This window comes from Limanda limanda, chromosome 18 (genome assembly GCF_963576545.1).
Source record: "Limanda limanda chromosome 18, fLimLim1.1, whole genome shotgun sequence".
NCBI lineage: Eukaryota > Metazoa > Chordata > Actinopteri > Pleuronectiformes > Pleuronectidae > Limanda > Limanda limanda.
Window position 1 is genome coordinate 19022541 of NC_083653.1, and position 21772 is coordinate 19044312.

At 40.1% G+C, this 21772-nt stretch overlaps 1 protein-coding gene across 1 annotated transcript in view; it reads right to left on the minus strand.

Annotated features, from left to right (window-relative positions):
- The window catches only part of LOC133024119 (adhesion G-protein coupled receptor F1-like), a 28156-nt gene extending 7095 nt beyond the window's left edge, over positions 1–21061 (minus strand). The window contains exons 1-12 of the mRNA XM_061091091.1: positions 21046–21061; positions 20075–20227; positions 19835–19999; positions 17743–17895; positions 14106–14270; positions 13693–13833; positions 13371–13520; positions 5072–5233; positions 852–964; positions 713–771; positions 369–511; positions 71–283 (exon numbers count right to left, since the gene is read on the minus strand). Of these exons, the coding sequence (XP_060947074.1) occupies positions 71–283; positions 369–511; positions 713–771; positions 852–964; positions 5072–5233; positions 13371–13520; positions 13693–13833; positions 14106–14270; positions 17743–17895; positions 19835–19999; positions 20075–20227; positions 21046–21061 (1633 nt within the window). The remainder of the gene's footprint in view (positions 1–70; positions 284–368; positions 512–712; positions 772–851; positions 965–5071; positions 5234–13370; positions 13521–13692; positions 13834–14105; positions 14271–17742; positions 17896–19834; positions 20000–20074; positions 20228–21045) is intronic.
- Positions 21062–21772: the final 711 nt, after the last annotated feature.

Genomic DNA, 21772 nt, shown 5'->3' on the forward strand with positions numbered 1-21772 from the left:
CATTAAGTTGTGAAGAGTTCATGTTAATTGATTCCTTATTAGTTAACACATTCAGCAAGCTCTGACTTACCACTATCACCAGGAATGACGTCTTTAACTTCAAGCATAGACATAGAATTGGTAGTGATTATATTAAACCTTCCACCATGTTTAATTTCCCGTCCATTAAATGTCCATCTGGAACTGGAAATTAGTCCCACGCTAAAGCTTTCTGGAGGCTCACACTTCAGGGACAGGCTGGCACCAGTGTAAGTGAGCTCTGGAATGCTGATCGAAGTTGAACCTTTGGATAAAACAGAGTTGAACAGTCAAATTCATCTAAGTTAAATAAAAGTAGTAAACTACTACTACTCATTTTTCATACTTACTTTGGTAAAATGCAGAAACCGCGCCAATGACAGGAGCAATCCCACTATTTATTGCCTTACGGAAGTTTTGATTTTCAACCAAGATTTGATCAAAGTCAACTTGTGTCGTCTGTACAACAAATTTTGTAATAATGCTTCCTTTGCTGTAAACACAGAGAAGCAAAGTTGTGATGTGGAGCTGTTGGGTTTATCTATACATTTTAAGGTCTTGACTTTCTCTGTTAATGCCTCAAGATAATGTATATTAAGATTTGGCGCTTTACGAATAAAATTGAATTGAATGTGGAATGGGTTTTAACTACGGCTTCCCAAATTTTGTTAATGCTTGAATTCCCACACTGTACCTGAATACTGTCACAAAACCTCCTCTATATCCTGGTATTCCTTTAAACTGCTCAACTATCTGTGGGAGAGACAGGGTTAGTGATAACATATGAACTGGAGATGCAAGTTCACATTGAATAGTGTTAACAGTGCACTTACCACTTTATCGATCTTTGACTTCAAATCTTTGTAGACGGTACTTGATGTATCACTTAATTCTGATGTGTAAACCATGTCTAATCTCATTGACATTTCGATTTTGAAAACTGTTTCTGAAAAAAAGTAGATGAAAAACATGAGTAAAGCTACTGATTAACATTTAATTTCTTGCAATGCAAAGACACGGATAAACACAGGAACCTTTTTAAAATATGTTGGTTGTTCTAGAACGAAATAAGACTGTTGTATTATTGTATTATTTAGGTGCAGTGCCAGTGCAGCTCATTGGTACAGTATCATACAGCTGTTCATCTGAAAATTACTCATATCCTTTAATACAATTTATTTTCTGCAGCAAGTGACAACTGTCCCTATGTCAATGCAATTTAATAAAAAAACATGTACAGAATATGACACGTTTTTCTCAGTAAAACAATACCTGCACTGGTGGTAGTGGCCGCGGTGGGGGTAGTGGTAGCAATCGTAGTCGTGGTGGTAGCAGTGGTAGCAGTCGTGGTAGGGGTAGTTATCGTGGTAGCAGCCATAGTTTGGATGGAGGTTGTGTCAGTGGTAGCAATCGAAGTCGTGTTGGTAGCCGCGGTAACAATCGTAGTAGGGGTAGTGGTCGTGGTAGCAGCCGTAGTTGTGGTGGGGTTTGTGGTAGTGGCAGCAGTAGTGGTCGTGGTGGGGACATTAGTTGTAGCTGTGTTACTAGTATTTGTTATAATGGTTGTGGTTGGAATGTCTGGTGCTGTTGAGCTAATTGTTGTGTTTTGGCTGGTTGCATCAGTAGCTGGAAATATATTTAAGAAGACATAATCAAAAATGGCCTTAAATGTACAGTACTGATATTTCACAGAAAAAAATTACAACGCAGTGAGTGTTGTTACTATGCACATATTTCACAGTACTTTTTATTTTGACTGTTTTGAATTTTAAATATGACTATTTCATTATTTTAACATTAAATGTATTATTATAAAGAGATTATTCAAATTTTGTTGGTATTGTTATGACTATGGTGTTTACTTCATTTGATGTAACTACGTAGTCTGATCATTTGATAATTATCTGTACAATTATGTGTTAAACTGGAAAACAAAATCTGACTATTTGACATGTTTTAAACAGCTCTAAAAGAGTGAGCCTCTCCATTGTTTTAAAAATGTAATCATATCAACAGTGGAGGGTGAAGTTATGTGTTGCATTCAAATGTGTTGTAACAAAAAAAGAAGAGTAATCTTCTCAAACACTCACTTGGCACAGGTGTTGTAGCTGTTGTAGTGTTCATAACTATTGTAGCAACAGGGGTTGAATCTTCAAAAAATAACTGATTTATAGGAACTTTTGGACATTTACTAGTGTACATTTACGAGTTCAGTGTAAAATAACCAACACTTTATTTTAATAACTATGTTGTTCTACCTTAAGCTATTTGAAAACCAACCACTAACACCAGTTGTTACTGTTGGTAAAATTAAAATCTGATATATGAGGATGTACTACAGACAAAAATTTAGAGAATTGTAAAATTATTAAAAATCACTGACTTGTTACAGTTGGTGTTGCAGCTGTTGTGGTGGTCATATTTGTTGTAGCAATAGGTGTGGAATCTGCAAAGATCATTTTACAAACACATCATTTATTCATCCTTAGATTATTAAGTGTAAGGTTTCAGCCTAGTTAGGTTATAGCCGTAAATTAAATGCTAACTAAAAATTTAACACAAACCACAATGTTCTAATAGAGAGCTCTGTAACCATGATTGTTCATCCAAACATTCACCAATCTTAACTTATTAAGAAACACTGTACTATTACTGGGTTGAACCTTTGTTGTTGGAGCAGGTAGTTGTTGAATACTTACTTGTTACCATTGTTGTTGATGTTACTGTTGTGGTGTTAACATGTGTTGTAGCTGATGTTGAATCTGGGGGGGAAATGGACAATTAAGTATATTTCACTGTGGTTAAGACAAATGTAATGTTAAGTTACATGCATAAAGATTACTGTATGATTTTAAACAGTGTTTTCCCTTCTATCAAAATAAAAAACACCACTTGTTTTTGGTGACGGTAAAATCTATAAAGTGAGGATAATTTACAGACAAATATTAAGGACATTTTGAAAAAGTGTTGTAAAATTATTTCAAACCACTGACTTGTTACAGTTGTTGCAGCTGTTGTGGTTTTCATATGTGTTGTAAGTGTTGAATCTGCAAAGATCATTTTACAAACATGTAAATGCTTAATGAAACATGGGAATAATTCATGCTCAGATTATCTGTTCAATTCATCAACCATTCAAATGCTGCATTCATCCATTCACACATGCATTAAAAGAGCTCTAGTATATGTTGCATTTTGTCTTTCACACTACATTCAACACTGGGGCAAATAGGGGGTAATTGTCTTGCTCAAGGACACGATTATATACATACTGAAGGAGCCAGGGTCAATTACTGACCCCCTTGTTATAGCATAGTGGGACACTTACTTGTTACAGCTGTTGAAACTGTTTTAGTGTTCACATCTGTCCAAGTGACCATTTTCCAAAAATACAACTTTAAAAAAAAAATTCCAGAGTTTTTGGGTCGGTAGACATGCCAGATACCCAAATTAACGTGACAAAGCACTACAAAAGCGGAATTTTCATAATATGTCCTCTTTAAGTCTAGATCACTTACAGCATTTCACAGCATGTTTACAATACAGTCTAAAATGACAACGTAACAACTAAATGATTTTTTTTTTTGTGTGTGTTAAGGGGCCACAGACAGCACCTTGCTGAGTTCCCCAGGGAAGGAGGGTGCAGGTGTGGTCGACAAAGCTTATGCAACATCAAATGGCAGTGACTATCGTATTCACACACACACTTGATTATAATACATACCTGTTATGGCTGTGGTGGTTGGGGTTATCGTTGCAACAGTTGTAGTTGTTACTAAAGGCTCTTATATACTTCTACGTATCCGTTTCTCGGAGAGGTCTCAGCGGGAGACAAAGTGTCTTTTTGATTTTTACTTCTCCGACGACTATCCGTCTAAAAACAATTCCCCGCCAAACCCATAGGTGGCGCAACGGAAGACGAGCTCAGAGAAGCCTACCCCATTTGGGAAGAAGAAGTCCACGTGTCTCTGTTGACATGTTAGCTTGCGTCCCACACACTGAACCATGGCAACTAACAGAACTAAATAAAGTGACACCCAGCGTGTCAAGATGCTGATGTAATCGTTTCTTAGCGCAGCGGTTCCCCGGTCTTGTTTCCGAACTGTGTTGCTGATTCCACAGCTTGAATCTGCTTGAGGCTACATGTAGCTAGAAGCTACCCGGACCTAGCTCCCCCCCAGCTTCCACACACAGTCAGCAGGGACTCCCGGCACTAACTACTACCCAGTGTTTGCTTCTAACCTGACGGTATTAGAAGTGGAATTAAAGTCGTGACGGCGGGTTCTTGCACTGTTACCACCGCAGTTAGCATGGTGGCTAGCCTGCCCGCTAGCCTAGCTCGCTAGCCTAGCCTGCTAGCGCCTTTTTGAAAGCTCGTTATAACCGTATGTGACCGTGCACACATGCCCTCAGTGCTCTAACGAGCCACCGTCAGCTGGACAACTCCGCTGGCTTAACACACACGTCACATTAATCGTAGAATCATAGTTGTGTTCGTGTTTGTTGCTACAAGTAAACAGAAAGTTTGAGGTCCGGAAATACGGAAATGACGTCATACGGAAATGATGTCGTTCGCGGACCAATCACAGCCAAGAGCGGTCCGTCGGGTCTCCAAAATGAAAACGGATAGTTAGAAAAATCAGACGTGTACGAAAAGCTGTCGGAGGCGCTCGGAGAGGACGTTTCACGACGGATAGGGCGGTCTTATCTGTCCGTAATAGAAATAACGGAGAGGCATAAATTGGCCTTAAGACAAGGAGGTGATGAAAAAAGAAAAGACATCACGGCAAGAAACATTATTGAAAAACTCTGTCACACAGACTGAATCGCAGTGAACATGGCTGAGAGAGGAAGAAAAGGTGACTCTGTGGCCCTTATGAATATGGTGTGGCATAAACACAAGTCTGAATAAAGATTAAGTCGTTCATACCAACTGGAGGAGTTGTTGATGGACAAATCAAGACATCTGTATGAAAATAGAAAACATTTAATTCAGGTCTGTTAAAGGTAAGTGAGGCATAAAGAGTTTTAAAACAGACTACCAGCTTCTTACCTGTCAGTGGCTGACAATGCTTTCCATCAGCAGGGATGGCATTGATGCAGCCGCATGTGTTGGAGGTGATGTCACAGGATCCATAAATGAAACACTGGTCACATGACCAACCATACTGATCCTCACATCTGCACTTGTAACCACTGCTGCTCGGAGAGCAAACTGGAGACAGAAAATATAATGAAAATCATGTAATCATGTACTGGGCGGCTGTGGCTGAGGGGGTAGAGTATTTGTCCTCAAGCCTGGAGGTCAGCAGTTTAATCCCAAGTCTTCCCCATCTGCATGCCAAAGTGTCCTTGGGCAAGATGCTGAACCCTGAATGCCCCCCATAGAACAACAAAGTGCACTGCATGAAAACAAGCGTTTGTGTAGATCTGTGTCGCAGGAAAGTGTTGGCACATCCTTCGGTTAACGACTTTCACACGTATCTGCAGGCAGCAAAGGAAACTCTGCAGTGGTCAAGCCTGAGAGCTGTTGTGAGGTGACCCCCCTACTCCTACGCCTAGAGGACGCTTTCACATGCAAATGACAATGCTCTGAGCTTCACAAATGCAAATCAGGATAGTTCCCCTCAGAGCAGATAACACCTTTTTCTAAGAGTATACTAAACTATCTGGCAGAGTGAACCAGGCTGAAAATATATATAAAACTTGAAATTTTAAATTGTTCTTAAATAAGTAAGTGTGCTATAATGAATTACATTGTATACCACGAACAAAGGTCAATGCTGTCAAATTAAACAATGCACTTTATTTCAAATTTTTATTGTCATCCAAAACAATCCTGAATCTCAACCACTGTACAGAGTGGCATGATTACAGTCACTTTTTCAATTGTGCTGGTTAAATGCACAGAGGATTTGTTAACCACACCTCTACCAGCAAAGAAATGATGCTGGGTATGATCATCTGTGTCCTGTAAGCTCCAAACTTCTACTGGCTTTCCATAAAAATATCTGTCCTCCCAAAATACTGGCATCAAATTCACATGTCAATGGCAAACTAAGCTGTTTTCCATGAAATGGAGCGAAGCCAGCAAGCTAGTTCTGGCAGGCAACTCGAGCTGCGCGCGCCAATCACGTGACATACCTCACTCTCCATAACCATCATGGTACACACCCACCTTATCAGGTGGTCTATTTAACCAGAGGCATTTCCCATCAACCCCTCTTGCTCGCACTGCTGCTGCAGTATTGCCACCTGTTGCTTCAGTCCCTCCACCACCCCAGCATCCACCTGTAGGCTCCAACGGGGGGGTTACAGTATTAGCTCATCACTCCCATCATTTCTGTGTTAGCATATGGGGAGTGATTAAGTTGGAGCCTAGACGCAAAACACAAACCTGTTCTACTGTGAACAATAATAAACATCTTAATAAATAAGATAAATAATCAAACGTGAGTTGTCTGACTGAATTATAAATGCTACCTTTTCACCACTACTTTCAAAATTGCTATGAAACATTCATTGATTAAATGATTTATTTTTTCAGTGTAATATTTAATCCCGCAGACAGGAAGCGGCTCGTGTTTAGCTTGTTCCGTATGAGTGACTCTGTCTTCGGGGTAAATAACTTGCTGAAGTCGACACGACGCTGTTCCCTGGAGGAGAAGATGAGTGCGTGGGAAGCAGAGCCGCGGGCCCGGTGTGGACGAGTCGAGGCGGAGAAGACGGATGCACAGTCCCTGAGTTAAGGTGAGAGCTTAGCTAAACGGAGCCGCCATGCTAACTACGAAGCTAACTGGTACATCTGAAAGCTTGTCCGCCACTTTGGGATAGCGAGAAAGTTGCTAAAATACGAATACAGCATCGAGTGCTGGAGCAGATCTAGTGCATGTGTTAATATGTATGAATTACTTAGATGTAACAGTTTGTTCTCGTTAAGTTTTCTCATCAACGTGACTTTTCTGTATGTTTTCACAGCCTCAGCCCCCCTCCCCCCCCCCCCCCCCACACACACACACAAACACAACGAGGCGGTCACTGCGCGTGAGGCCGAGACGCTGAAAGTCCGGATTTAAAGTGCAGAAAATTAAGCCATTGAATGTAAGTAACTGTTTATGAATTGTTTTGGTGTTTTTTTGCTGTGGATCTTCCAACGGTGATGCAGCACGGCTATTTCCGTTTATTAATAATAAACTCATGTTACTCATGTTGTTTTCCAGCTGCCTGTCCATGACGTAGTAAGACACACTATGAGCCGGTATGATCCGACCAGACCTTACATCAGCATTGAGGAGTTGTCGGTGAAGAAAGAGGGTAAGGTTATATTCATTAAATCATTTTCCAGTTACATGTAAAGGTGTATGTTGTCATTGAACTGTGCTAATTTTACTGAATGTGTTTACAGCTGATTGAAGCGGGACAGATGACATGGATCCATCCTTCCACAGCCAGGAGCGCACCGACCTGTGTCCCACACTTCATATAAGACTGGAAGCTACACTCACTGCGGTTACATGTGTCCGATTGAAACCCGATTTCTGGCGTTGTCCGGTTTCAATCGAAGATCCACGTCATGTAACTCCACAAATCTAGATTTCTTGTGTCCGACTGAAGTCGGATAACCACCCCCAGATAAGTAGATCGGATCTGGCTGTATATCGGACAACGCGCGCATGTAACTCTGGAAGCTAGACAACAACTGGAGAAGACGTCTTTGCGCATGCTTGAGATCCTGCCCCCCCCTCCCTCCCTGGTCGTGACCCGGAAGTCGACACGTAGATAAAATGTCGCTGCCCGGTGCCGGCCGGCACTCGCCATTACCATTCTAATCAAATGCGCCGTTCGCATTCGCAGTACTCCTAGAGTAAACATGCACAACATCATGTAGAGGGACCGAAATCGGGTTTCTGCCATCATGTAAACGTAGTGAGTGATCTCACAGCTACACACCACAGACGTCTACACACTTGAGAAGATTCAGGCAGAGTCCCACAAAGAAGTGATGACCCAGAGGCTGCAGAGAAACATTTCAAGCCTCACCTGAGTTTTTGTACAATATTTTTGCTGTATGTAAATAAAGCTTTGACTCCACATATACCTTGTTCACATTTGTTCCCTGTACAATATGTTCACCTATAACATCAAGCATCACATGAATGTTTAGTTTTAATTAACTGCAGTGCTTTTGGTAAAGGCTTACTAATAAATAATAATAAATATTAATATATACGTTTTTATTATTAATATTGTGTGGGAGGGGCTTACCCCACGTGCGGAATGCTGTGACCCCACGTGTGCACTGCAATGACCCATAAGGTGACCAATAGCAACACTTCTACCAACCAATCACGAGTGACATTAGTTTCAAGGGTCTGTGGTATCCTCCAATGGTGAGTAGAGAGAGGTTCTAGCCAGCGGCTGGACTCCGATTCATATGCTAATTAGATCACGCGGCTCTCTCCTTTGTTCTCCATATCCCCCTTAAGGTTCGCAAACGCCGATAGACCCAGCTTATTGTCACTGGCGAACGCCGAGGTAACATCATGGAAACAGTAGGTTACAGGGGATTAGGCCTGTCCGAAGAGGTTTACTGTGACAATAATACTGCTTTTCGTCTAGTGGTGCTGCTGATAGATGCACTGTGTGAATGGGTAAAGGTAAAACTGTTCTGTAAAGCACTTTGAGGGGTTATCAAAACTAGAAAAGCTCTATATAAAAACAAAACCATTTACCATTTATATAATGTGAATATTTCACACATTTCAAAGACATAAAGGGACAGAAAGGGATCTGATGGCAGACATTTTATACAAAATAATCCTATTCATGTTTTCACTTGATTGTTTCTGCTAAAATGTACCAATTGTTGTTTTCTTTACCAAAGAACGAGTTATTTTTATTTAAATATGTTATATTTAGATTGGGAGTGGGTCCTCTCTACTGAGGCCACCATGTTTGCTACGGTAGGCCAGACTGGACAAACTAAACAACTTTTGAGTTTTCATTACCACTGAAGCATTGGCGGCTGGCCAATAGAGGGCGGTAGGGCGCTGCCCTCTCTTGTGGAGAGTGTGTTTATTTTATTGCTAAACTTTTTTATTTAAAAAAAATCTAACATTAACTATGATAACATATATATGCATTTAAAATTCACAATAACTGTGTGTTGTATACAATTTAAATATATCTTTTCAGTGGAAATGTGTGGGAAACGATCGGGGCACAGTCTGTAGTTCAGGGTCGCTGGAAATGTCGCCCATAAAGCAGGGACGAGTAACCAATAAGGGACTGTTGCTGGGCAAGATGGGCGTATAGCAAGGTAAATTTGGCCAATCAACAATGTTGAAAAATAATGCCCAACGGGCGATTCTGCTAGCTCCAAAACCCGGTTGCACAGTGTCGGTGGTGGAGGAAATCAGAAGGTACTTGCGACAATGACGGACTCATGTACACTTGAAACAGCAATGCAGCCGAGATACATACACCCGAGGACTTTCCCGTAACTGATAGAGCACAAAGGCTTGGCAAGCAGGAAGAAGCCATGTAAATGGAGTCTTTTGCTTTCCATGTTTGCTTTTTAAAACTGTTGGGGAAGATACAGCATGGACTGTTGCTGGAGTAAGATATATGAAACATTTATCCAAGACAATACAATGAAGCTAAATCCATGTTGGGCACAACTAACATAAATGCACAGCTGGATGAAGGCAACAGGATTGTGGTGAGAAAACTCAATGAAGAGGTGGATAGGTTGAATGTCAAATTCTGCGTGTCATTTATTTGTGTATAGTTTACCCCATAAGATATCCAGCAGTGTATGGCACCTCCTTTTATTTAGTCTAATAGTGTTTTTTAATAGTACTGTATATGTTTCACAAAATGTGTACTTAATACACTAGTAACCAGACTCAGTCTGTAGTCTAATGATGCATACTCTACTAGCTATCTGAGAAAAATGTCAACAACTATTAATAATTTACATTATTTATCAATTGGCTGATTGTTATTATTTGTGGATATATAATTTCAATTTGGTTTTCTAAGTTTAGTTTTTTAAGTTAGTATATGCAGTATGCGGAATACTGTTAACAATCTGTTTTTTTGTGTAAAAATGACTGACATGTTTATTTTTGGACCTAAATAATTCCATACTATTTCATAAAGAACTGGTATCCTGCAATTTATGTTCAATTGTAGTGGGATGGCTACTAAAAACTGAGTATGGCACAGCACAGCCCCAGCGAGAATATTGTTCACCAGCCGCTATAAATTGAGGGCTACCACAGGTTCTCTGTCATGTTTGGAAGGGGAAGGTGAGGTGAGGTGAATTCAGCTGCAGCATGCAATCTCACCACTAGATATCACTACATTCTACACACAAAACCAGTAACTAAGTTGTAATTTTCACCTGTAGAGATGTTCATGCCGGAGACTTTTATGTTGTTGCTGATGCTGCCTGGGTAACTGATGTTTCTCAGTCGGTCTATCACTGTAACATCTGTGGTGTTCAGCTCAATTGTAATAATATATTCATAGACAACTGGAGAAGCTGCAAAGACAGAAAAAAGAAACGTGAATCTCTTCTAATCTGCACTGTGGTTTTCATATAATGTTTCTGATTTGTGTTGCTTCCTCAGTCTTACTTGCTGTTGATAGAGTGGTCGTCGTAACTGGACAAAATGTAAAGTCTATGGAAAAAGAGAAAGAAAAGTGTAACAGCAGAATAAGTTAAAATGTAGCCATGAGCATCGGTGTTCATCTTGTAATACATGGGAAAAGATTAAGATCATTTGAATTTAACTGTAAATGCTAAAAAGACGTGAAACAAATAATAATTACTCATAAAAAATGTTGTAGCCAAAATAAGAGTTAATTTGGTAATTTGTCTGTTAAAACGATTTGATAGAGCTGCTTACTGTATTGGTAAACAGGCTGACAATGCTGTCCATCAGCAGGGATGGCATTGATGCATCCACATGTGTTGGAGGTGATGTTGTCACAGGATCCATACATGAAACAGTGGTCACATGACCAACGATACTGATCCTCACATCTGCACTGGTAACCACTGCTTCTCGGAGAGCAAACTGGAGACAGAAAATATATTGAAAATCATGTAAATAATATGAATATTTCACACATTTCAAAGACATAAAGGGACAGAAAGGGATCTGATGGAAAACATTTTATACAAAATAATCCTGATGATGTTTTCACTTGTGTGTTTCATCTAAATTGTACCAATTGTTGTTTTCTTTACCAAAGAACGAGCTATTTTTATCTAAATATGTTATATTTACATTGGGAGAGGGTCCTCTGCTGAGGCCACCATGTTTGCTACAGTAGGCCAGACTGGACAAACTAAACAACTTTTGAGTTTTCATTACCACTGAAGCATTGGCGGCTGGCCAATAGAGGGCCGTAGGGCGCTGCCCTCTCTTGTGGAGAGTGTGTTTATTTTATTGATAAACTTTTTTAATTTAAAAAAATCTAACATGAACTATGATAACTTATATATGCATTTAAAATTCACAATAACCGTGTGTTGTATACAATTTAAATATAACTTTTCAGTGGAAATGTGTTGGAAACGATCGGGGGACAGTCTATAGTTCTGGGCTGCTGGAAATGTCACCCATAAAGCAGTGACGAGTAGCCAATAAGGGACTGTTGCTGGGCAAGATGCGCCTATAGCAAGGTAAATTTGGCCAATCAACAATGTTGAAAAATAATGCCCAACGGGCGATTCTGCTAGCTCCAAAACCCGGTCGCACAGTGTCGGTGGTGGAGGAAATCAGAAGGTTCTTGCGACAATGACGGACTCATGTACACTTGAAACAGCAATGCAGCCGCGATACGTATACCCGAGGACTTTCCAGTAACTGATAGAGCACAAAGGCTTGGCAAGCAGGAAGAAGCCATGTAAATGGAGTCTTTTGCTTTCCATGTTTACTTTTTAAAACTGTTGGGGCAGATACAGCATGGACTGTTACTGGAGTAAGATATATGAAACATTTATCCCAGACAATAAAGCAATATGAGTCTACGAGGGCGCACATGGAGAATACAATGAAGCTAAATCCATGTTGGACACAACTAACATAAATGCACAGCTGGATGAAGGCCACAGGATTGGGGTGAGAAAACACAATGAAGAGGTGGATGGGTTGAATGTCAAATTCTGCGTGTCATTTCTTTGTGTATAGTTTACCCCATAAGATATCCAGCAGTGTATGGCACCTCCTTTTATTTAGTCTAATAGTGTTTTTTAATAGTACTGTATATGTTTCAGGAATGTGTACTTAATTCACTAGAAACCAGACTCAGTCTGTAGTCTAATGATGCATAGTCTACTAGCTATCTGAGAAAACTGTCAACAACTATTAATAATTTACATTATTCATCAATTGGCTGATTGTTATTATTTGTGGATATATAATTTCGATGTAGTTTTCTAAGTTTAGTTTTCTAAGTTAGTATATGCAGTATGCAGAATACTGTTAACAATCTGTTTTTTGTGTAAAAATGACTGACATGTTTATTTTTGGACCTAAATAATTCCATACTATTTCATAAAGAACGGGTATCCTGCAATGTTAAGTTCAATTGTAGTGGGATGGCTACTAAAAACTGAGTTAGGCACAGCACAGCCCCAGGGAGAATATTGTTCACCAGCCGCTTTAAATTGAGGGCTACCACAGGTTCTCTGTCATGTTTGGAAGGGGAAGGTGAGGTGAGGTGTATTCAGCTGCGGCATGCAATTTCACCACTAGATGTCACTACATTCTACACACAAAACCAGTAACTAAGTTGTAATTGTCACCTGTAAAGATGTTCATGCCGGAGACTTTTATGTTGTTGCTGATGCTGACTGGGTAACTGATGTTTCTCAGTCGGTCTATCACTGTAACATCTGTGGTGTTCAGCTCAATTGTAATAATATATTCATAGACAACTGGAGAAGCTGCAAAGACAGAAAAAAGAAACGTGAATCTCTTCTAATCTGCAATGTGGTTTTCATATAATGTTTCTGATTTGTGTTGCTTCCTCAGTCTTACTTGTTGTTGATAGAGTGGTCGTCGTAACTGGACAAAATGTAAAGTCTATGGAAAAAGAGAAAGAATAGTGTAACAGCAGAATAAGTTCAAATGTAGCCATAAGCATCAGTGTTCATCTTGTTATACATGGGAAAAGATTAAGATCATTTGAATTTTACTGTAAATGCTAAAAAGACGTGAAACAAATAATAATTACTCATAAAAAATGTTGTAGCCAAAATAAGAGTTCATTTGATAATTTGTCTGTTAAAACGATTTGATAGAGCTGCTTACTGTATTGGTAAACAGGCTGACAATGCTGTCCATCAGCAGGGATGGCATTGATGCATCCACATGTGTTGGAGGTGATGTTGTCACAGGATCCATACATGAAACAGTGGTCACATGACCAACGATACTGATCCTCACATCTGCACTGGTAACCACTGCTTCTCGGAGAGCAAACTGCACAAACAAACATAGATCAGACTTTTTTAAGAACAGAGTGTGGGTATGAGGGGCTTAGCATGTTGTGACCATGTGTGAACTGTCGGGTTACATCTTTACATTTTACAGTCTTGATGTTTTGATGTAGAAACAACTGCAACAATAGTGTGTGTGCAGATGTTTTTCCTACCTGTAGAAATGTTGACATCAGAGATTAGCATATGGTTGATGCTGATGGGGTAACTGATGTTGCTCAGAATGGTCCTCAGTGGATTTATTAGTCCAACATCTGAGATGTTCAACTCAACAGATATGAGGTATGTATAAACAACTGGAGGAGCAACAGAAGATAACAGAGAAACATGGGAAACTTAAGTTAGCTTCTTCATGGTAAAAGAAAAAACATATAGGCTCTAATGAAATGGGTCATAAGTAAACATGATTCTTGATCAAATTATCTGATTTCATCGAGTAGCATCTACTCTGCCAAGAAACAAAAACGAAAATATGGCTAGTTTTTCATACAGATTAAAAAACATCAAGATGATGTTAAAATGTAAAAGTGCACATTAAATAAGCACAGAATAAGCATTTAAAGGTCACCTGTCTTTGGCTGGCAGTACTGCCCATTGGATGGAATACTGTTGATACAGCTGCACGTGTCATTAGTGATCTCATCACAGGCTCCGTTTGTAGCACAGTCCGTAGAAGACCAGACGTACTGGTCCTCACATTTGCACTGGGAGTTGCTGCCATTTAGGTAACAAACTAAACACACAAAAGCAAAAGAGAAAAATATTGATGTCAGACAGCTTTGCAGCCTACTTTAAATATACAACGTGGACCAGGTTGAGTATTATGATTAAAATGAGTCAGTACTAGTCCTGTTTGGGGTCACTACAGGCACTGAATCTCATGGATTTATTCTTTGTTGAACTAGTGCTTGTGTGTTTACCTTCACTCACCTGTGAAACCCAACAGGGCTTTTCTGTTAACACACATTGGAGATAAGGAAATATTTTGTATTTTGTTGGCACGGGCACTTAAGCTTTGGGGTTTTTCACTGAAACATTCACTGAGGTTCAAGTATTGACATTCAGGCTTTAAAGCTAATTGAATAAGGTTTGTAGCTGTTGTTCTTCGTGACAACGATTTGGCTGCAATGTCTGGACCATTTTGGAAATGGTGTGTGCAGGACCACAGATCCTGCACAAATAAAGGTGTGAATGTTTATGTGGTTCCAGATTGCACTGCTATTTTGTGGTTCACTTGTGATTCGAACACCCAAGACAGAAGTTATACCAGGTCTGAACAGGGAGTCCTACTTCATTCTTGTACTTTGCCATTTTTCAAAGTAAAATACTGCACTTTTTACTTCACTGCCCATTTGACATATACAGTAACTTTTTCTTAGATTAACAAACATTTTTTTTTCAGATTAAACTGGTAGTTCCACACCATTTAGCTGCTGTCAGACTCAGATTTAAGACTTGTTGACTTGAAAAGTTCCCTCAAAGATAATTTACCCTTTTAACTTCTTGGATGGAGGTCAAATTATTCAATACTTTACAAAACACAAAGATAAGTAAAGGGTTCCGAGAAATAAAATCGGACTTGTATATCTTAAAACTTAGTTTTATATTCCTTTATCTAAAGTTGATCTTCTCACAACCCCTCGATTCCATCTGTGGATCTTCTTGAGGAGTCTGAGCTTTGGAGCGGACAAAGCTATCTGACTGTAAGTAAAGTGGGTAGTCGCTCGTCTGCAGAACGAGGCCTTTTAAATTTGACGGACATGAAGCTGGAGAGTTGGTGTTGGTGTTATAAATTATTTTAAATGTTAACATGAACTCCGTCTGTAAGGTAAGTTTATAAATTAGAATTTGTGAGCTGGAAGGAGATTAAGTGATTTAAGACTCAAATTTAACCACACACTCAACCTGATGGGCAAAGACCATTTGAAAAACAGCATTAAAACAGTTTGAAAGCAGCTGTAAGGTCAAATGGAAACACTGAAACTCTATTGCTATTCAGGGCTTTGTGTAGTTTGAGATCAGCTCTTTGCTGCAGTTAACTCTGAAATCATTCCATTGATTCAAACATTACTTCAGAAATAGTTGTCATGCAACTTCCTTTGTGTAAATGTAAATGTAGATTAGACATGGTGTTCAGAGATTAGTCCCTAATTGATCTATTGACAGTTCCTTATTTTGTTAAAGTAAAGGTTAAAGTACGGCATACCCGTGAGAGGCAGGGAAATTCCCAGCTTATAAGGAAGAGTCTGTAATATTCAGCATAACATGTTGCCATAGTTGAATCCACATCCTGTCTCATTCCACTCAACATACAAATTGAAAACACAGATTAAATTTCACCAACAAAAGTTTCCCTGCAGATGACGGACGCACATTGTTCACACATTTTTCTCTTTCTCAGTTACCATATGTGCTGTCATGTCTTCTTCCTGGTTTGACCAAAAAAGGAAGCAGTTGGTGGAGCCTGTTTAAATGCACCAAGAGCTGCATCAGCAAGAGGGGGGGGGGGGATTTACTACATCAAACAAACTCTCTCAGATATCGGACCTGCTTCTCTTTGGCTGGGTGTCTGATGTCAGATGAAAGAGATTATGATACTACATGGCTGTTTTTAGCCAAAAACAACCAGCTCAAACAAACCCTCATCATCTCATGCTTGGCTTGCAAAGACAGCATTGCTGCCTCATATCAAAGATTTCAGTGATCCAACATGCAAACATGTCTATTTGGACAGTGTTTGTTGTGAATTAGGTGTCAGCTTATCAGCCATCATCTCAGTCACCACCAACTTTGCTTGTTTGTTTGTTTTTACCCAGAACCAGTTAAGTGTCATGAATCGTTTTATTGTATTTTTTGGACCACCAGTTGTATTAAGTTTGTTCATGTGCTGTATACCGCCAGGCTGGAGATTCCCCACCCCTGATTTAAAGATATCTATCGGCAACAGTGGAGTATTCAGAAGTTAGTTTTTATTAGTGTTAAATCACATAAAATCATTTAAAATATTGTGTTTCTATGACTAGAATGAGTTTATATCTACATCAAGAGCGTATCCTCTTCCACGGAGTCCGCCATGTTTCTACAGTAGGTCAGAGCAGACAATCAAAAGACTTGCTCTAAAGAGAACCTTTCACTATTTATGTAACCTGCAGACCACTTAGGAGTGAGGCGAGGTGTATTCAGTTGGTTTAAATCGGCTCATTAAATCCTTCGCTGATCTTTTAAAGACGATGTTGACCAGTTTCCTGGTGGCAGAGGTCGGCATAGCTGACGGCAGATTTTAACTGCTGTCTCTTTCCTCCAGATATCTAAAGTTAATAGGTGAAGCATTATACAATAAACATGTCATTAAGACAATGGAGATGACTGGACAGAGACATTCTTCCAAAAAAAACTGTACAATCACCTTTTATATAAAATTCAAGTGTGTATTTTCATGAGCAAGATTTAAGCAGTGTTCAGACATGACCTCAGACATGAACTGTGGATAAGTCCGAAGAATTGGGTCGGGACTTTACATGCAGTTTGATTTTGATTTTGCACAATGTGCACAACAGCATAAAATCATCTGCATTATTCAGGCAGGGGCAGGAAGTGACGTATTAATTCCGTTGCTGAGATCACATGATTTTCTAGACAACACATAGACACACGTGTCGGCTCTTATCACAACAAACTCTCACGACATCTTCCTCGGTGTCTTCTACGTGTATGATACACCGGTTTCCTTATTGCATTTTTCCTTATTGCATTTTTTCACCTTTGCTTCTGTCGCGTGTAAGAAACATCATCAACCCCCAACCCCACTCACTCTCTGTAAATCCAGCAGTGGCTCCCCTGCTGTGCTCTCACATCGGATTTTCGTAATACTTTCATTCAAAACCCACTCTAATATACCCAGCTTGTGCTTAGACTTCCAGCTTCAGCTCTTCTCCTCACATTCATGCTTTTTCTGTGCACATGAGAAATGCCTTCTCTTTTTTCCCCTGCAACAAGTCTTTCAAAATTCCCCAACCAATAGAATGCCAGGTGTGGTGCTGATGAATGAAATTGCCCACACTTGAGAATAAAGATACGTAACAATCTTATAAAAACACAAATCTGACTAAAAAGGAATTTAAATTCATGGAACCCTTGCAGTCTGCACCTTGCATTGATGAAAAAGGCTCCCATGGAGTTCAGAACAGCGGGAGCTCCCTTCTTACCTGTGTTGATGTCGATGTTTGTGACATTCACAATGGGACCCAGGGCGAAGGAGAAGCTGTTGTTTTTCAACAGGCTCCTGAGGTAGTCCACTGTCGCAACATCTGTCACGTTAAGCTCCACCTCCACGTCGTACTCAACCTGAGTTAGCAGCGCTGTTGAAGAAAAACATCATAGAAGGTTTCCTTTGTTAAAAACATTGCTGTGATTATTATCTTAAAGTGGAGCCCCCACCTTTTTGTTGAAATCAGTCACACTGCATTTCACACATTTTGTGCCTGGGTGTTGGCTTGGAGGTGGTACCATACACAACCAGATTTGTATTTTGCAGTATTACTTAACTAGAACCTCAAAAGGAAATATGAATGTGACAATTGTTAAATCTATTGTCATGTTCATATATGCAGTGTGGCAGCCCAATTTCTTTCCAAAGGTCCCAGAAATTCCACTGGTCACATATATGTATATGCGATGTAACTAGAGTTGCAAATTCCAGGAATATTCAAAGTTGGAAACTTTCCATGGTAATTAACAGGTATACAGGGGAATATACGCGAATAACGGGACTAAACTGGAAATGTTGTTGGTAATTTATACTAACTGTATTTACCTTGTCATATACAGACGTGAATATAAACATTTTGTTTTGTCATATGCTGATTTGAGCTCTGAGGAAACTTTGGGCACTTGACTATATGCTTCTGCATCTTTGTGGCATTCTTAACATGGGTCTTTGCACAGTATTTGCAAATGTACACAGCCTTTCCTTCTACATTGGCTGTGGTAAAATGTCTCCACACATGAGAGTGCACGTGGCACTGTTCTGTAGAATAAGATGAGAAAAAAGTTTGTAAAAAACACTAATGCAATGCCAGAGATATAAATAGTTAGCCAAACAATTGGAATCGTCTGTAACAATATTTTACAATTGATGGATAAATTAATAGAAATAGGCTAGATGAACAGATGAACAATCCTCAATCAGCATGCTAATATATTTTCCGCAGAAATATCATCGAAACTTACCTGACTAGTCCTGCACACTACAGCAGGCCTCAATAGCCCTGCTGTAGTGTGCAGGATGCTGGGAATTATCTGTGCATGTGATGGAAAAATGCACTGCGCATGTGATGGAGAAATGCACATTGGAGGGTTGAAATTCAACGTGCAGCGTATGCTGCATTCCAAACATCTTTAAAATAGAGTTTTGAATGATGATTTTATTGCTCAGCGTTTAATTTGCGTAGTGTTCCTCCCCTCAAAATTCCAGAGCTTAACTTCCCATGGAAAGTTTTTGGACATTTACCGTAAATCTTTCGCCCCTTTTCAACCCTACATTTAACACAGATAACTGATACACTTTTGTGTGTTGTGTTTGCTGTTGTGCTGTGTGTCTGTGTTCTGCTCTACAAAGTCCCGGAATCTGGAATAAAGGCCGGAGCATGCTTCTGCGTTGTCAAGGGCCCGCAAGCACGCAGTTGTAACTCAGGACTCATTGTCATTCATGGTTTTCCAACCGTTGCACGTGTTGCCATGCAATTCCCCGCCAGAACACTAGGCGGAGTAATGTTTTTTGTCGAAGTCGGCTCTTCTTCGTGTGTGGCACGAAGAAGAGCCGTAAATAAAGAGCGATTTATTTACATCGCAACAGCGGCTCCTCAGAGCCTTTTTCTGGCGGAAAAATCCGCCGGTCAGTGACGGGTTATACTAGTGGTCATAGTTTCGGATCTCTTCTGCCAAGTGCTCTTCTATTTGGTCCATATTCGTTCTAAATCTTCCGTGGTTTCCGGGCATGAACCGGAAATGCGACTCCGGAAATGATGTAGTTAGCAGACCAATCACAGCCCTTGCGGGCGGGTGACGCTTGCGGGGCTTTGCCGTCTAGTTAGAAAAATTGGCCGACACACGTAAGGACGTAAGAAGGGCTACGTAGGCACGTAGGGGGCCCGGCAGGGCTCTTGCGCTTCCGGGCCCGTGAAAACGCAGAAGCATGCTCCGGCCTTAACTGGATATCTATGTTAATGGTACTATCATATCAATATGATGCTGAATTCATTGTGACTGGATTTAACAAAGAAATCAGGATTTGATTACCTGGTATCGGCTGACAGGACTGGTTGCCTGGTGGAATAGCATTGATGCATTTACAAATGGTGCTCCACGTGCGTTCGCAGGCACCGTATGTGACACAGGTGCTGTACGGCCAAGCAAACTGTTCCTCACATCTGCACTGGAAACCAGAGTCAGTTGACGAACACACTGTCAGAAGAGAAGAAGATTTTCACATACCGTTAACCTTGACTTTATGTTTGTTATGGAGTTGTTTCCACTCACCGGTTGTGGTACTAATGTCCGAGATCTCCGTTTGGTTATCGATTTGTGCGGGAAGATCAGTAGCATTCAAGGACGAGCGAATCAGCTCAAAGGTTTGTGCATCAGAGACATTCACTACGACATCAATGCTGTATTTCCACTGGCCTGTTAGAACTGCAAAGATTGAAGTTTGAAAAGAAAGACAGATATGAATAAGAAGAATGATACTGCTAGGACATTTAGCTGAGATAAGTATAAAGCCTGTAATCAGACCCCAGCTTTGTTCAAATAGATACTAAAAAAGATGTGTGAGGCGTAAAAAATAAATGAATCATCAGGGGAGATATTTTCAGAGTAAACACATTGACAGGTGCAGGAGAAAGGGTGTGGCGACAATTCCCAGAACAAGGAAGCTACAACCAGTAGTGACATTATAGTTAAAATACTTGGATAATTATGTGTGAAGGGTTGGGTGGCATGTGTCATGTAATTACGTGTGACAGGTAGGTTTCAATAGAGATTTGTGGGTGTGGGTCTGCAAAAATGGGCCCCTGCTGTTGTGTATAAAGACTTAACGAGAAAACTATCTTCTAAATTCCAATCACCAACATGAAGAAAACCAAAGGTTGGGGTCTTGCAGAGGGGTTTGTGCTTTTTTGGACTTGAGGCATTCACCTCCTGTAAACGCTGCTGGTAAGCACGGGACTCTCACAGCAACCACACTTGGCCAAGATAGTCTTAGCAGCATCAAGTTTAACAGGCTGTTATAAAAGTGGGCTAAATATTCTCATCTAAATCTGAGGAAACATATCACCAATTCATTAGACTCACCAGTTCTTCTCTGTCTAGTGTGAGGTAGGTGTTGCTGTTCTTTGTTAAGTTCCTTAAGTAAAAAAAAAGACATCAGGTTCAAATTACAGCTTTGTGTTCATCCCAGCACAAGTCCCATACAAGGCTTCATATATCTGAGTTGCTCAACACCCCTGACCTACCGGCGTAACCAGACATGGAAATTCAATCAAGTCCCATGTTTCAAAAACAGCAAGTGTCACGAGAAGGGCACAGATGGTCAAGCCGTTCTTAGATATTGCCATTCCTTCAAGAAAGGCACAGACAAATCAAGAGGTTACACAGGGTTTCCATCCACTTTTACTTGCTTCATTTTTTTAGAGCCTGATGTTACAGAGAGTAAACAGGGAACCACCACTTAACAAAGAAAGGGTATATATCAAATATAAATGCCTTGAGACACTTTAACTGAATAATGATCTTATTACATTGCCACTTGTCTCTCCTTAAGCCTTGTCATTTAACATGTGGGCATGGTCGGGGCCAGATTGAAACCATGGACTTTGAAACACATGGAAATACAATACATAGATGGACACATACATTTATTAACTAAGATATGGTTCGGTTGTAGCCCAACTAACAGTGTTTCTGCTGTAAGTTGAATCGTGCAACTTTTGTGCTCGTAATCACTGAAATTAATTTGTTGTGTCACTTAAATGACTTTGAATGGCAATTATTTGTTGTTACATCTGTAACATCACATTTAATTCCCCCTGTGTAATGAAGTGTAACATACAGAGTGCTGAGGTTAACCACACTAGCTGCTGCTAGGAGACGGCTGATGCTTCCTCATAACAAAGGGACCAGTAAGAGACGGACAGCTGACACAAGCTAGACCTCACACCTCTGTGAAATGTGATCCATAGG